General features: G+C 38.5%; 1 protein-coding gene across 1 annotated transcript in view; it reads right to left on the minus strand.

Moving 5' to 3' along the window:
- The window catches only part of si:dkey-178k16.1 (band 4.1-like protein 1), a 53,095-nt gene that overhangs the window by 18,468 nt on the left and 18,795 nt on the right, over positions 1-15,832 (minus strand). The window contains exons 4-12 of the mRNA XM_053643628.1: positions 13,708-13,750; positions 12,250-12,325; positions 11,248-11,466; positions 8,572-8,659; positions 6,628-6,780; positions 5,178-5,275; positions 4,692-4,867; positions 1,913-2,100; positions 1,219-1,257 (exon numbers count right to left, since the gene is read on the minus strand). Of these exons, the coding sequence (XP_053499603.1) occupies positions 1,219-1,257; positions 1,913-2,100; positions 4,692-4,867; positions 5,178-5,275; positions 6,628-6,780; positions 8,572-8,659; positions 11,248-11,466; positions 12,250-12,325; positions 13,708-13,750 (1,080 nt within the window). The remainder of the gene's footprint in view (positions 1-1,218; positions 1,258-1,912; positions 2,101-4,691; positions 4,868-5,177; positions 5,276-6,627; positions 6,781-8,571; positions 8,660-11,247; positions 11,467-12,249; positions 12,326-13,707; positions 13,751-15,832) is intronic.

A 15,832-nucleotide genomic window follows, 5' to 3' on the forward strand; every position in this document is an offset into this window, starting at 1 on the left:
ATAAATAAACAACATTTAAAAAGCTGTGTAGCTACTCACAAATCACACAATTAAGTATTCAAATTAACACCATTAAACACAGACACAGACACACACACACACACACAAAAAAAAACACACACACACACACATACACACACACACACACACAAAAACACACACACACACAACATATGAACATATGCCACATGCTTTGGTAGTTAATGGCTCTCCATTTTGGCCCAGAACCTGCACTGACAGAAAATCTGTCTTTTCAAAAGAATCCTTTCAGACAGACAACAACTCAGGCAATGGATGTGCCAGAAGTAGTACCTCCTGTTTAGGGCGAGGGGCCAAGTCCTGGTCCGACTGGGCAAAGGGATGAGTGGGTGAGATATGGTGCAAGGAGAGGCAAGGCGAGGCACAGCGAGGTAGAGGCGGAGGGGAAACAGTTTTAGGAGTGAAGACAAGTAGGCAGAGCATGGTTGAATTTACAGGGAAGGCAGGCAGCCAAACAAAGAACAAATCTTATACAAATACACTAAATTCAGCAATGGAACTGAAGAGAGTGTACAGGGTTGTGTCATTGTTCCTAGATACACTGAACCAAATGTACTTTTTTGAAAGACGATTGATCACAAAGTTCTAAACAAAGTACCCAGACCAATGACACACATGACTAGGGCTCTCTTTTGAGGTGCAGACTGGCGTATTTAAACTGACATTCCTAAAAGCAAGGATAGGTGCTGAAAATGTCACCCTTAAATATGCAAAATAGAACCAAAGTAGTAAACAATATGTATGACAAACTTTGATCAGTCTAAGTCAAAATTGTATTATGTAATTCATTAATATGTGTTAACCATCATCTGTACCATCTGATTTAGACCTTCTCTTCCATTAAACCATATAGCACACACCAAGTAAAATGCATCAAAATGATGCAGTTGTAGGAGCCTTGGTATATTAAGTAGGATTAAAAATTAATAGGACCCTAATATTTTAAGGGTGAACCCATTCTAATGTTGCAAACATTACCAAACATAAGACACATTATAAACACTGATTCCACGACAAACATATGGACTGCTTGGAGAGGCATGACAAGACATATGTATGAACATCTTGCGCTGTGGCATTGCTAAAAATCTAACTGCTCTTCATAATGGACTTTTTTTTGCATGAGCTATGTTAACACAAAAATACTTAGACAGACAAATGGTAGACACCATAAAATACCTCAGCCTTAGAGTCTAGAGGAGAGCCTGGCTCCTCCCCCTGCCAGCAAAAGAAAAGAGGAAAAAGCTATTAGTAGAAAGCAGGGGAGAATCTTAGGGGGGAAAGGAGAGGAAAGTATACTGTCAGATTTGACAAGAGACAGGGAAGTTATATTTAGAAATAGAGAAAAATAAAAATAGCTGGATTTACTGTAGACACATATTCAGAGCAGCGGGAGAGAGAGGAAGCAATATAAGAGCAAGAAAAGTGTAAACGAGTAGAGTGAAGAAAGGGAGCTAGAGAGGAAATGGATTATGACATAAGGAAAAGGCTTAAGAGGAGATGGATTACATTGTAATTAGAAGATAAGGCAAGGCCAGAGTCATAGTCTGTAGTTATCATAATGTGGGTTGGACTCCTGCCGTTAAGTGTAAATATGTCTTCTAGGGTTAAAAGTAATATTCACATCTACTTAAAATGCACACAATAAAGGCCTTAAACTACTGGTACTGCAGACCCATCAGAAATTCATTAGCAATATTTCATATATACTACTGTTATAGAACTATTTCTTGTTGTTTAGTTGATCATCTAAGAAAGTAAGAAGTGTTGTAGACAATTTTGCATGTATTACATCTTATTCATTACATTCCTCTGCCAATTAATTTTTTTATTTAATAAGACATAGATCTGTTTATCAAAAACACTACTGTACCATGGCCTTTGATGGAGTAGCAACTGTCTCTGGTCTCTTATCTACAGTTTGCTTCTGCTGCTGGTCCAGATCCTGCTCCTGACTAGGCTCCATGTAGTCCCGGTCCAGATCGTCTCTGGAGAAGCTATGTGCAGGGTCACTAGAGGTGTGTTGGGAGAGTCTGTCCATTGTATCGCCCAGAGCAGATGCTGACAGCAACAAACAACCAAAAATTTCATAAAACTCATGCGTCATCTTTGTGCCACCATTAATTTGTAATTATGTGGACTATCAGTTTAATCCGTAGCTTCAAACTTTACACACCATGATCTAAAATTATGATCTAAAAGAACACAATAGAACAAATTTCCGTTTTTGCAAATGTTTAGCATTTCTGTTTAAATGACCTCATTTTAAGTACTCCAAAATTTTCAAATCTAACCAGGAAATAAGTATAAGGGCATTAAGAAATGTTTCTTGTTAAGTGATTAGTGATTTGAGAAATCATTCACTGAAAAAAAAAAAAAAAGATTAATATATATATTTTTATTAAAAAAATAATTATATATATATATATATATATATATATATATATATATATATATATATATATATATAAGCAAATATGAGCAAAGCACAGCATTCTTAGTGTACTGACAACTAATCTAGCTTCTTTCTATAATTACATGGTTAAAGTAAGATAAACTTATTTCCTAGTTATTCACCCCCATTAACCTTTCCCCATTTTATATTGTTACAACCTGGAACTGAAATGGACTTAACTGGGACTATACAGAATGTCATGAATCTACACATTAACCCATAGAACCAACAGAATCTATACATTAACCCATCCACCATACATCCTCCATACACACCTTGCTTGACCTGGCTGTGTGGCATGGAGCATTGTCCTGCTGGAAAAAACAATCCTTAGAGTTGGGGAACATTGTCAGAGCGGAAGGAAGCAAATTAAATTTTCTTGCAGAACAACCTTATACGTGGTTTGATTCATGCGTCCTTCACAAAGACAAATCTGCCCAATTCCAGCCTTACTGAAGCATCCCCAGATCATCAACGATCCTCCACCAAATGTCACAGTGGGTGAGAGACTCTGTGGCTTGTAGACTGCTCCAGGTCTCTGTCTAACCATTAGACTACCAGGTGTTGGGCAAAGCTGAAAATTGGACTCATCAGAGGAGATGACCTTACTCCAGTCCTCTATGGTCCAATCCTTATGGTCTTTTGCAAACCTCAGCCTGGCGCTTCTTTGCTTTTCATTGATGATGGGCTTTTTTCGAGCTTTGCATTCAGCTCTGCCCCTAGGAGCCTGCTTTGAACTGTCCTCGCCGTGCACTTCACCTCAGCTGCCACTTGCCATTCTTTTTTTAAGTCACTTGAGGTAATCCTGCGGTTGTTGAGTGACATTCGAATGAGTTGGCAGTCAGCCTGGTCTATAGCTTTGTTGTCTCCAATGTCTGCTGCTTGACCTTGCTCTTATGAACTGTCGTCTTTGAAGTTTTAAGGATGGAAGCAACCCAACACTCACTGTATCCCTTTGCCAGTAAAGCCAGAATTGAACCCTTCTTTTCCTCACTCAAAACTTTCCTTTTCAACTCTTTTGGCATGGTTAATAGTTATTTTTTTATTCCAATTACTTTTGAGGTACTAGTAGCTCTGTCTTTGCCATCCAGCTGGTCCTATTACAAGAGGATAGTGATGACCACAGCAGTGGTCTTTATACTTTTCATCATTAAATAAGATTTGGTTCAGGTGATCAGAGATGCTCATTTAAGAAAAAATTGCAGTGGTCTCTTAATTTTTTCCAGAGTTGTGTGTGTATATATATATATATATATATATATATATATATATATATATATATATATATATATATATATTTAGTGGAGACAGGCCTACGGCCGACGCACAGGAAACAAAGATCGCTCCTCCCGCGACTGCCGCTGTGGTGCTGAAGCGACAGCTCCGCTTCAGCACCACCAATGTTTTGGACAGCCGGAGAACGCGTGGCGGCGGGGCGGGGCCGCCGACACACACACGGCGGCTGAATGGTGGGCGGCACGGGAAAATTCCACCATCCAGCAGGCGACGGGAGAGTATAAAAGGGCTGATACTTCACTTGCAAGGGAGAGAAGGCTCTCCAGGGACGTGCACTAATCCGTATTGTGGTTTTTTTTCCTTCTTCCAGACGAGACCGATGCGATCGGAGACTTCGCCCACCTGGCTGCACCTGCGGCGCTGCCTGACGGAAAAAAGGGATCCCCGCCTATCGGGAAAACTACAGCACCACGCTGGCAGCCCCACGATGACTGAGCACTTCATCGCACAGTCACCCTTGTGCACACACATACAGACACTCTCACGGACTTTTGTAAATAAAATTCCTCACGAGTTCACCCGACGCAGCCTCCTGTGTGTCTGTGTTCCGCCCACCGCTGACTAAATTCCCTACTATCTATCTATCTATCTATCTATCTATCTATCTATATATATATATATATATATATATATATATATATATATATATATATATATATATTATATTATATTATATAAATTTATTGCTTGTTTGTTTGGCGACACACGGACTACATTTTCTATGTTTCATATCAACAATGATGAAATATTAAAGCAAACTTTAAACTGGTTCCTCTTTAGGGTGCATCTTGTAATGAGTAATGCTTGCTCAAGCATGTAAGAATATGTGAAAGAGTAGGATTATATCAATGTGTTCATGGTTGAAAATTGTACTCTCATGATAGAAATCATTAAGACATACCTCCTTCTAGACTGCGTGAGAGTAAGTACCTCCGGCTAGCCGATCGCTCAAACTGAGGGGCCGGCCTGTCAATTAATGCACTCGCCTGCCGAGTCTGGGCCTGGGTACGCCCACTGTAGCGGAACTTTGAGCCAATCACCAAAAAACCTTTGGGTGGGGGTTCAGGAGAGACCAACCTATGGGAATGGCCAAGCAGTCAAGATGGATTACTTTACACTGTCTAAATATTACACTGTCTAAGCATTCATACAAACCTCTAAATAGAGAAAATACATAAACAAATTGACACTTCGACTTCAGTTAGAAGGGTCTTACAGGGGATATATTTCTAACTCATTCATCTCTCTGAAATGTTTTAACTGACTCTTCTTAGGGTGAGATGCAAAATAGCCTACAGTAACAAGTCTGTCTGCCAGGTCATGGATGTTGTATTGAAGAATAATTTACACTAAAAGTGATTTGTGAGATGAAGCAGGGAGAGCCTACCTGAAAAAGGTGTGGTGTTCAATGCAGACCTTCCACAAGCGTTTGGAAGCTCGATGGTTGGGCAGCTTAAAGCCAATGGTGCTCTCAAACTGTTCATACTGGGGGTGCAGGGGAGTGTGTGTATGTGTGGGAGAGGGTGAGGGGGGGAAGGGGCAGTGTGTTACTACAAATGAGGTGGTGGAATCAGTGACAGTAAGACTACAGCATGCACACAATGAATTTGTAAATCATCCCATATGCTACAGAGTGCATATTTACATATGAAGATAAGGTACTATAATATTAAATTATAATACAATTTATAATAAGGTACTATCATTTTAAATGATAAATTTAGTATGCATCTCAACAACAAGAAGCACAAAGGCTCTGATATATTATTCAAGTTCCATGGGAAGAAGTGAAAAGAATAAATAAGCTGCATTTGCTTATGTCACTTCTGAAGTACTTCTGAAGACTTTACAGAACCTTTTCTATTCTACCTAGTTCTCTCTCACTCTTTCTCTCTCGCTCTCTCTCTCTCTCTCTCTCTCTCTCTCTCTCACACACACACACACACACACACACAGACTCACACACACAGACTCACACACACAGACTCACACACACAGACTCACACACGCACACTCAATTTACCTGTAGATATCATGGGAACATACATTAATGATTTCTTGTTATATGCTCAGATACATCAGAAATCACAAGAATACACTGTACAGTATAAACTTTGAACCAGGTGTTAAGAAAGGGAAGAAGTTTGTAACTTAGGACTGTCTCACACAAGATTAGCACTAATCATAACTCATGTTGACTGATATGGGAGACCCCACAGATGATGCTATGCATGCTGTCTAAGCTATGGTATTAGGTCATAAAAAATAAAGATGTTCAGTGTTTACAATCTACATGAATACCTTGTGAGTAGATATAAACTTCATATCACAGGATAAAAGACAATTGATTATTATCAGCCTTAAATAACAAGACTTTTCACAGTCATAGGAGCCTAAAATGAGTTTGACTATTCTTAAGATTGTCACAACAACCACAGCAGACTGTTTATTAAGGCATCATACATCTCTCTTAGCTTCTAGGTGTAGAGGTTGAAATGCCCACATGCAATTCATCTTCTTTTACTGCTTACTTGACCAGTGCACCTTCTATAATCAAAGAGGATCAAAACAGGTTGACTTGCTTAACTTAAACCCTAGCACAGTATGAACACTGTCTTATTGTAATCTTTCTCTATCTATATATCGAATGGTCTACCCTTTTTCTGAAAAAGTTGTTAAAGTCACATTTTCCACATGTCCTAACCTGTCACTACATACAATTATTTCTTTCAAGATTAATGATTTAATGACAAATTATAAATCCTGTACATATGCATTTATAAACAGTCTCTAAAAAGTAAACATTGAAAGAAAAATCAAAAGACCTTTTTCTCTACCTCTCCAGGGCGGATTTTGATGTAAAAGTTGCTTCTCTTATAGGATATTTTGAGAATCTTGGGCCAGGCAAAACGGTTAATCCGCAAACGGTCTCTATAGATTAACAGGCCACTTGAACACACACCTAACATTATGTCAATGCCCTCCGAGTCCTGTAAAATACCACACACACACACACGGCAACACACACACGCACACACACGCACACACACAAACAGAAGATGAAACAAAATTTGCTAATTTTTTCACAATAATAATTTAACAAAAACAAAGATAGATAGATAGATAGATAGATAGATAGATAGATTTTACAAACAAATTGCAATGTCAAGTTTAAATCACTTATTTAGTGCTTCAATTGCACGTTTCATATTACTGACTTGATGGCAAGCCAAAAAAATCCATTAATTATGGATAAGACTAGCGACTTAATTAAGACAAAAGAAATGGCACCCTATAAAAGTCGAAAGTGTTAGTGTGTGTCTGTGGTAGACGATGTGCTGCAATGGCTGAGCTGCATTACTGGAAGATTTAGCGCATTCAACACTTAGGAGGCACTCTTTCACTGTTTAATTGTTATTGTTATTTAGTTGTTATTTTCTCTATGTGAGTTTTGCCTTTAATGGAGTTTGGTGTTAATCAATAAATTGATTTTGGCCATGTTATTTTGCAGCGGTTAGACCGGCTGTGATGTGATGTGATGTGATTTAGTAATGTACATTGATATATGCAGCCCAATGTCTATATATTATTATGTCTGTGATCCAATATTACATATCTGTAAGTGGCAAAAGTGTGTGAACCTTTGCTTTCAGTATCTGCTGTGACCCGCTTGTGCAGCAATAATTGCAACTAAATGTTTCCAGTAGCTGTTGATCAGTCCTGCACATCGGCTTGGAGGAATTTTAGCCCATTCCTCAGTACAGAACAGCTTCAACTCTGGGATGTTGGTGAGTTTCCTCACATGAACTGCTTGCTTCAGGTCCTTCCACAACATTTCTATTGGATCAAGGTCAGGACTTTGACTTGGCCATTCCAAAACATTAACTTTATTCTTCTTAAACCATTCTTTGAAAGAATGACCTCTGTACTTAGGGTCGTTGTCTTGATGGCAGGACCCACTTTCTCTTGAGATTCAGTTCAGACTTTTTCCTTCTTTAGAATTTGCTGGTATACTTAAGAATTCATTGTTCAATCAATGGTATATGTATGCAAACTTCCAACCGCAACTGTATACCATTGTAGTTCAGTGTTCTCCTGATGTTGGACTCATAAACATTAACATTAGCCAAGGTGAGAGAGGCCTTTAGCTGCTTAGAAGTTGCCCTGTGTTCCTTTGTAACTTTGTGCCCTGTGTTCCTTTGTGACGTCTTGCTCTTGGAATAATCTTTGTTGATCTTTGTTGGTCGACCACACCTGGGGTAATAGTGGTCTTGAATTTCTTCCATTTGTACACAATCTGTCTGCCTCTGGATTGGTGGAGTCCAAACGCTTTAGATATGGTTTGGTAAACTTTTCCAGCAACTCTTTTTCTGAGGTCCTCAATCTCCTTTATTCATGCCATGATGCACTTCCACAAACATGTGTTGTGAAGATCAGACTTTGATAGATCCCTGTTCTTTAAATAAAACAGGATGCTCACTCACACCTGATTATCATTGCATTGATTGAAGTCACCGGACTCTAATTTCATCTTCAAAGTAACTGTTAATCATAGAGGTTCACATACTTTTGCCACTCACAGATATGTAATATTGGATCCTTTTCCTCCATAAATAAATCACCAAGTATAATATTTTGTCTCATTTGTTCTCTTTGTCTGCTTTTAGGACTTGTGAAAATCTGATGTTTTAGGTCATATCTATGCAGAAACAGAAAATTCCAAAGGGTTCACAAACTTTTAAGCACCACTGTATATATTAAAAGTAGCTGCTAATGTGCACCTTAGCATGATGAAGATCAACTCCGTACATTGAGAGCTTTTTAGCATTCTCCAGAAAGTTCATCTCAGCTTCCGCAGGACTCATGCCCCTACAGCAGAGCACAATAATTATCATTATCAGAAATAACATAAAAATATCACAATTATCAACATCATCATTCTAATCACCGTAATGCTACTCATTCCACAAGAACATGTCAATGAGCAAAAAATAAATAAATAAGTAATATCTGACACTGAAAAATATTTTTCGAATGGCACTTATTTAAACAGCTTCAGCTGAAAGTCAGTGTAAATGGGCATGTGTTTGGGATGTAAAATACTGCTAGCTACATTTTGAAAGGATATATTTGGTGAGTACCGAACCAATAATTAAAGTTTATTTATAAGAATATGCTATATTGAAGTTTTTCAATATATTGCTGTTTCAGGCAATCCCAGTGCTCTGCTTGGGTGAAAATACATAATTTTTGTTGTTGAAAACTAATTAAATGAAATAATAAAATAGATTCTACTAGAGATTATGTTCAAGTCACTTTTACTCACTAGTAATAAGGTCAAATAAAATAATAACTAGGTGTTAAAGCATGCCTGTTTTTTGTAACTATGAAAATAAAATGTTCATTTTTTTGGTCCTGTGTCATGACCTCCATCTATTACTTGCACTTTCAACTCGGCACACACACCTGCCCTCAGGAGTATCACAAACCATGTGGGTGTCCATTTTCATAAAGATTGTTTATATTGTTTATAGATTGTTTAAAGATTGGTTATCTTGCCAGAGCCATATGTTCCTGCAGTTCTCACCTGGTTTCCTGCTGAAGCTAAGCATGGCCATTACCTGGATAGGAGACCTCCTGGGGAAAACTAAGGTTGCTGCTGGAAATGGTATTAGTGAGGCCAGAAGGAGGTGCTCACCCTGTGGTGTGTGTGGGGCCTAATGCCCCAGTATAATGATGTATGCTGTAAAAACAGCATTGTCTTTCTGATGAGTCGTTAAACCGAGGTCCTGACTCTCTGTGGTCATTAAAAATCCCACAACATTTATGGTAAAAGTGTAGGGGTATAACCCCGGTGTCCTGGCAAAATTCCCCCATTGGCCCCCTAATAATCCCCATCTCTGAATTAGCTACATCACTGTATCCTCTCCACTAATAGCTGGTGTGTGGTGGTTGTTCTGGCGCACTATGGCTGCTGTCACATCATCCAGGTGGATGCTACATGTGACACCTACAAATGTATTGTCACAATTGTTAAGTTGCTTTGTGTATTGGCCTGTATAAAAGGAACTATTTGAATTTGTATTTTTGCACTGGATTTGAGTAGTATTTTTGAGGGTGCAATTGCTTGATTGTTCACTTATGTGAGCGCTAGTAGGGCTGCACGATGCTTCTGCTCCTCAGACAGAGAACAGCCTGCTGAGCGATCACAAGTAACATCTCCTGTGTCTGATTTTCCTGTACAAAACAGGTTAGTAGTGTGTGATATTTTGACGCAACACATTTCTAAGGACGTTAAAGCCTTAATTATGTTGTTCTGACAACGTTTTATGTGTAAAACAGTGGTTTATTCAGTTGAGAGACCTTGAATTGAAGTGTAGCTAGCTCCCATGTAAAAAGTGTAAGCGACATGGTGGCCTTCTGACGTTGACATTTATTTTGTTTATGGTCATTGCTCCTGGACATGTGCACCTTTCTCTGTATTTGTTAAAGCTAAAGTTTATAAAGTACGGTTATTTCAATAGTTGTGTATATATAGCTGTAATGTGTTGGTAAGGTTAAAGAGACAGAGGTATTTTGTATAATGTAGGCCTCTGTATTGGTTTTATATTTTGTATTTGAAAATGTAGTAAAAGTGTGAAACAAGTAGGCTTAGCAGTATTAAAGCTAGTGGATGTATATGATTTTGGAGCTGGTGATAGCAGTAATTATGATTCTTAGTACCAGTTAAGACTGGGATAGGTGAAGTATTTCTGTTGAACTTAACAACAAATTTGTACAATTTATATAATTTGTAAAATATGTTATTCCAGCGGTTTGATACATTAACCTCCATGTTGTAATGTGATGCTAAATGTGTAATTTGTTACAAGGAATATTATTGTCGAAGTGGTTTAAATGAAGAAAAAAAGACATATTCTGTTTAATAAAGACAGAGAACAGCCTGCTGAGCGATCACAAGTAACATCTCCTGTGTCTGATTTTCCTGTACAAAACAGGACACAATATCTGTTCACAGGTTACTCATGCTTGAGGCCTGTAACATACACATTAGTGGTGGTTGAGGAGATCCCCCCACCCCCCATGCTTTGTAAAGCGCTTTGAGTGTCTAGAAAAGCGCTATATAAATGTAACTGTAAATTGTCTGAAACTGGTGTGGACATTCTGATGTGGAACACTACATGCAAGGCCTGGGATACAACCATAAAGGGACACCTACCCACATGTGCTCACCTACCCAGACACTCACACACACACACAAAAACACACCCCTAGCTGCAGTGAGTGAAAATATGTTTTCTGTTTAAAAGTACATTTTACTATTGTAATAATATTGTATTTTATCAAATGAAAATTTAAAAACGTACATATTTGCTGATACAAAAAGGTTAAATGTTTTGTCTATTCTGAACAGGGCATATGGGTGTGAATGAGTGTGTTCTGGTATGCTCCCTTGCCTATAGGTGCGGTGGAGTTCCACAACCCTCTCTTCCAGCTCACGTGTCTGGTTGGGAGCGAAGCGGAAGTCACTGATGTAGTCAAGTCCGTGCTCATCTGGGTCAAAATCTCCTAGTTCAGCCTGCACGGCGTATGAGCCTAGCAAAGCGTGTGTGACAAATGAACATGGCAAGCGCCCCGACAGCATGTCCTCTCTTAACTGAAGACACAGGTAATACCTAAACACACAGATACAAAGGCACCACAACCATTCAAAAAGCAACCAGGGCCCAGGCTTTTACCTTATGTTTACTGGGTTACTGATGCACTAACGACACAAATCATATTTGAGTTTAAAGAACACAATGTCAGGAATGTGGGGATATGGATATTTGATTATAATCTCAGAATATTGTGAATAAAATTTGAATTGAAAATAATACATTTATAAATTCATAATAATTAATAAGAATACATTTATAAATTCTCCCAAAACATTTGACTGAATAAAGTGTCTGACCTGGGGACTCAGTAACAGAAATAGAGCTCTAAAGTCATCTAAAATGCCCATTATCCATGGCCTTTGCGGTTGTTGAACACCATTATAAATTGGTAATGTAACTATATAACGTATAATGCATGTTGGTCATTGCAACCCGGAGCTACTGGACTATCGGACTTCACAAGTACATATCTCACAGGGTCTCCACGAAAGAACACAATCATGTGACCAGCATGCTCTCTATACATTTTAACTCTATGGGTTGTGCAGATTATTATTAAGAGAATGTTGATTTCCACTACGTGAATCGAACACCTCCACAATGCACATCACATTTTTGCATTGCAATGCATTGTATCAAGATGTTTTGTGACACCCCTAGTAAAATCTGTAAAAAGAGGTGCAAGTTATATAGTCATGTCTATAAATTGTGGCTGCTGGGCAAAACACTGCATAAGGGTTTTGTAAAAGCACAAGAAATCCTGGGCTGAAAGTTTAAGTGCAAATGCAGTGCACTCACCGAGTGATGTCTTCTATCAGCTGTGAGGGGTCAGGAGGATAGAACTTGACAGCGAATGAAAACTGCCAGGAGCCTACTGCAAGACGAAAGGCAAAAACAACTGGTTAAGAAAGGTCTTTATAGTTTAAAATAGAGGCTAGGAATGTAACTTTTTCATAACACTTTTCATGAACCCAAATTCATGTGTTTATACTTATTTTTAACTTAGCATTTATTTGTGAGCATTTTATAACCTCCGCATAAAATATCTAAATTATTATTAGAATTTTTTCCAACATGTATAGGATATTATCCCCTTAAACTCCAAGAACCCATCAAGTAGGTCCAGACTAACATTCATCACTCTCATAAATACATACTTTTTCTATTACTTAGTGACAACCTTTTAACAAATAATTGAATAATAAGACGAGAATTTAAGGATGTTAATAGTGAGCAAGCAAGTGTGTAATTGTCACGATTGCCCCTTGAAGCAGCGTGCTCTAAGCGCGAATGCGCGAGCACCTGCTTTTCCGTTGCTGTCCGTAATGACATCTGGACACGTGTGTTTTGTTTATGTTTCTGTCATGTCTCCTCCCTGTTCTGTCATTGGCTGGGATTTCACGTGGGTCTGTATTGCTCTCAGCTGCTAGTAGTTTAGACGCTGATTATGTCCGCATATATACCGCGCGCCTCCCAGCACACAACGCGGAAGAGTAATGTTATAGAGTTAGTTTAGGGCGTATCGCAGGTATCGTCACGGTTCATGGTTAGTATTAGTTTAGTTCGTATTGTAGTCACAGTCACGTTCCATGTTTAAAGTTAGTTCGCGCTGGATTATCTGCTTCCAGTCCCTCGTCATAGTTCGTTTCTTGTTTTGTTTATCGACCCTGTTTTCCGTGACCACGACCTAGATTCCTGCCTTGCCCCGTGTATGCCTGTTTGCCAATCGCCTGACCTCTTGCATGTTTGTGGATTACGTTTTGGATCACGTTTTGGATTTGTCTGCCTGTCTCTCTTTCAAATAAACAACTGTTCATCCTGCACTTGCATCCGTCCTATCTCTGCACCGTCACGATACGTGACAGTAATTTACAATCTAAAGAGAATTTGAAATGTACTTGCAGATTACTAAGCATTCTTTGTAAAAAGCAATTTTACAAAGACATTTAAATATTCATAATTATACATCATTCTTGATAAATACTATCTGTGCTTTATAGTAGTATACATTATAATAGTAAGTCACAACATAAGCTGAGCATACTATAAGGTATTATGGTCACATTTATTTTAGTTACATAACATAACGTTTGTTTATTTGAACTTTATTAATGTTTTATTAGATTTTAACAAAATATGTTTATTATTATAGGTGTTTATGAATACATGGTTCATAAAAAGTGTTATGAGGTAAATATTTCAGGGGTTATATTGTCTTTGGGAGAACAAAGAGTATTTTTTTTTCTCCAAACTTACCACGAATTTGTTTTTTGATCTCTTTTGATGGATCCAGCCAGTTCTGAAAGGAATGGAAGAAAAAAAATCTCCCATGAGATTACTGAGAACTTTACATCATAGACAGTCTAGCAAACCTTTCATCATAGTGACACAATGTGCCTTTGCCATGTCAAGAGAAATACAGTTGCAATCAAAATGATTTAACCCCCACTGCAAATCAGGTTTATTGTCAGAATTTACAGACTTACAGTTGTTTGCAATGAACAAATCAAACAAAATAAACTGAAATAGTTCAACACAATGAATGCTTCAAGCAGTTTCCCCAAATTCAACTGAAAATGCAACTTGTAATGATTTCTCCAGTCTCACAATTATTCAACCCCTTCATGGCAAGCATCTTTAGTACTTAGTAGAGCACCCTTTTGATGTTATGACCTGCTGCAAACGAGATGCATAGCTTCTGGCAGCATTCCTGAAGAATCTTGGCCCATTCCTCATGAGCAATGGCCTCTAGTTCAGTAATATTCTTGGGTTTGTGTGCTGCAACCACCTTCTTCAAATCCCACCAGAGATTTTCTATGGGGTTCAAGTCCAGTGACTGTGATGGCCCTGTAGAATCTTCCAGGACTTCTTCTGCAACCAAGCCTTGGTGGAATTTGAGGTATGCTTGGGATCATTGTCCTGTTGGAAGGTTCAATGATGCCCAAGCTTCAGGCTTCCTCACAGATGACATGACATTTTATCCTAGGATTTACTGATACTTCACTGAATCCATTTTGCCTTCCACACATTGCAGGTTTCCAGTGCCAGAGGATACAAAGCAGCCCCAGAGCATCACCGAGCCACCACCATGCTTGACTGTGGACAGAGTGTTCTTTCTTCATTCTTCTTCCTCCAGACATACCGCTGATCCATCATGACAAAAAATTCCACAGAACAGAATCCCAAAACCTCTGCGGCTCATTTATATGATTTTGAGCCGACTTTTCTTGTGATTTTGAATCAGAAGTGGCATACATCTTGGAGTTCTGGCATGGAAACCTTCTGTGTTTAGTATGCGTCTTACTGTGCTCACTGAAACCTCAGTGCCTGTTGCCACCAAGTCTTGCAGTAGATTTCTTATAAATCTGGGCGTAGCCGTTGATAGCTTCCTTTTTCTGCCCCATCCAGGTATTTCATATACTTTCTACCCCTAGCCAGAGCAGGTATTTCATGTGTTCCAGCTCAAGCACACCTGGTGCAACTAATGAAGCCCTTGATTAGTTGCATCGGGTATGCTTGAGGCAACACCTGTTTTGCATATTTGTGCTGTTGTGAGGGATTCTATTCAGAGGGTTGAATAAATTTGAGACTTGAGAAGTCAATGAGAAGTCATTGCATTTTCAGGTGAATTTGGGAAAACCGCTTGAAGCATTCGTTGTGTTTAACTATTTTAATTGCTTTTGTTGGATTTTTTCATTGCTAACAGCTGAAAGTCTATAAATTTTGACAATAACCTGATTTTCAATGGGGGTTGAATAATTTTAATTGCAACTGTAATATAATATATTCCACTAAATGATCAGTGTATTACAGTTTTTCAATTGAACTGAAGTCACCATTTCAAAAAAACTAATTTTTTTCAGTTCTGTTTCAGCGAAACAGAAGTCTACGAGGACCTGACTGTTAATCATTTTTCACTGATCTCACACAAAATGCATTCAATGACCACATCTTCCAAAATCCATAAACTCACATTGAATATGACTCATATGCAATAAACTCATATTCAATATTAACCATATTGAAATATATAGATAATCTTAGCAGAGTATTTAGAATAAAATAAAATAATAATCATTCCAAACACAGCTAATTGCAATTTCAGCTGAAAGCCTACCCAGGTGTCTCGCTACCATCTTTTAGTAAAAGTGGAAGGCTTTGGAAAGATTTTGTTTGGAAACATGAATCAAGGATGACAGGTTGGTGGGGAAAGAAGAGTGGCAGAGAGAGCGAGAATGTGTGGAGGACAAAGAATAGGAAGACCAAGAGCGGTGGTCTCTGAAGAGATAAGGGCCACAATTATTGACCATCTTGTAAACCATGTTTTCTCTCTGAGAGAGGTGGGTTGAAGGGCGAAACCAAATCTGCAGTATTCAACAGT

The sequence above is a fragment of the Ictalurus furcatus genome, chromosome 15 (assembly GCF_023375685.1).
Source record: "Ictalurus furcatus strain D&B chromosome 15, Billie_1.0, whole genome shotgun sequence".
Lineage (NCBI taxonomy): Eukaryota > Metazoa > Chordata > Actinopteri > Siluriformes > Ictaluridae > Ictalurus > Ictalurus furcatus.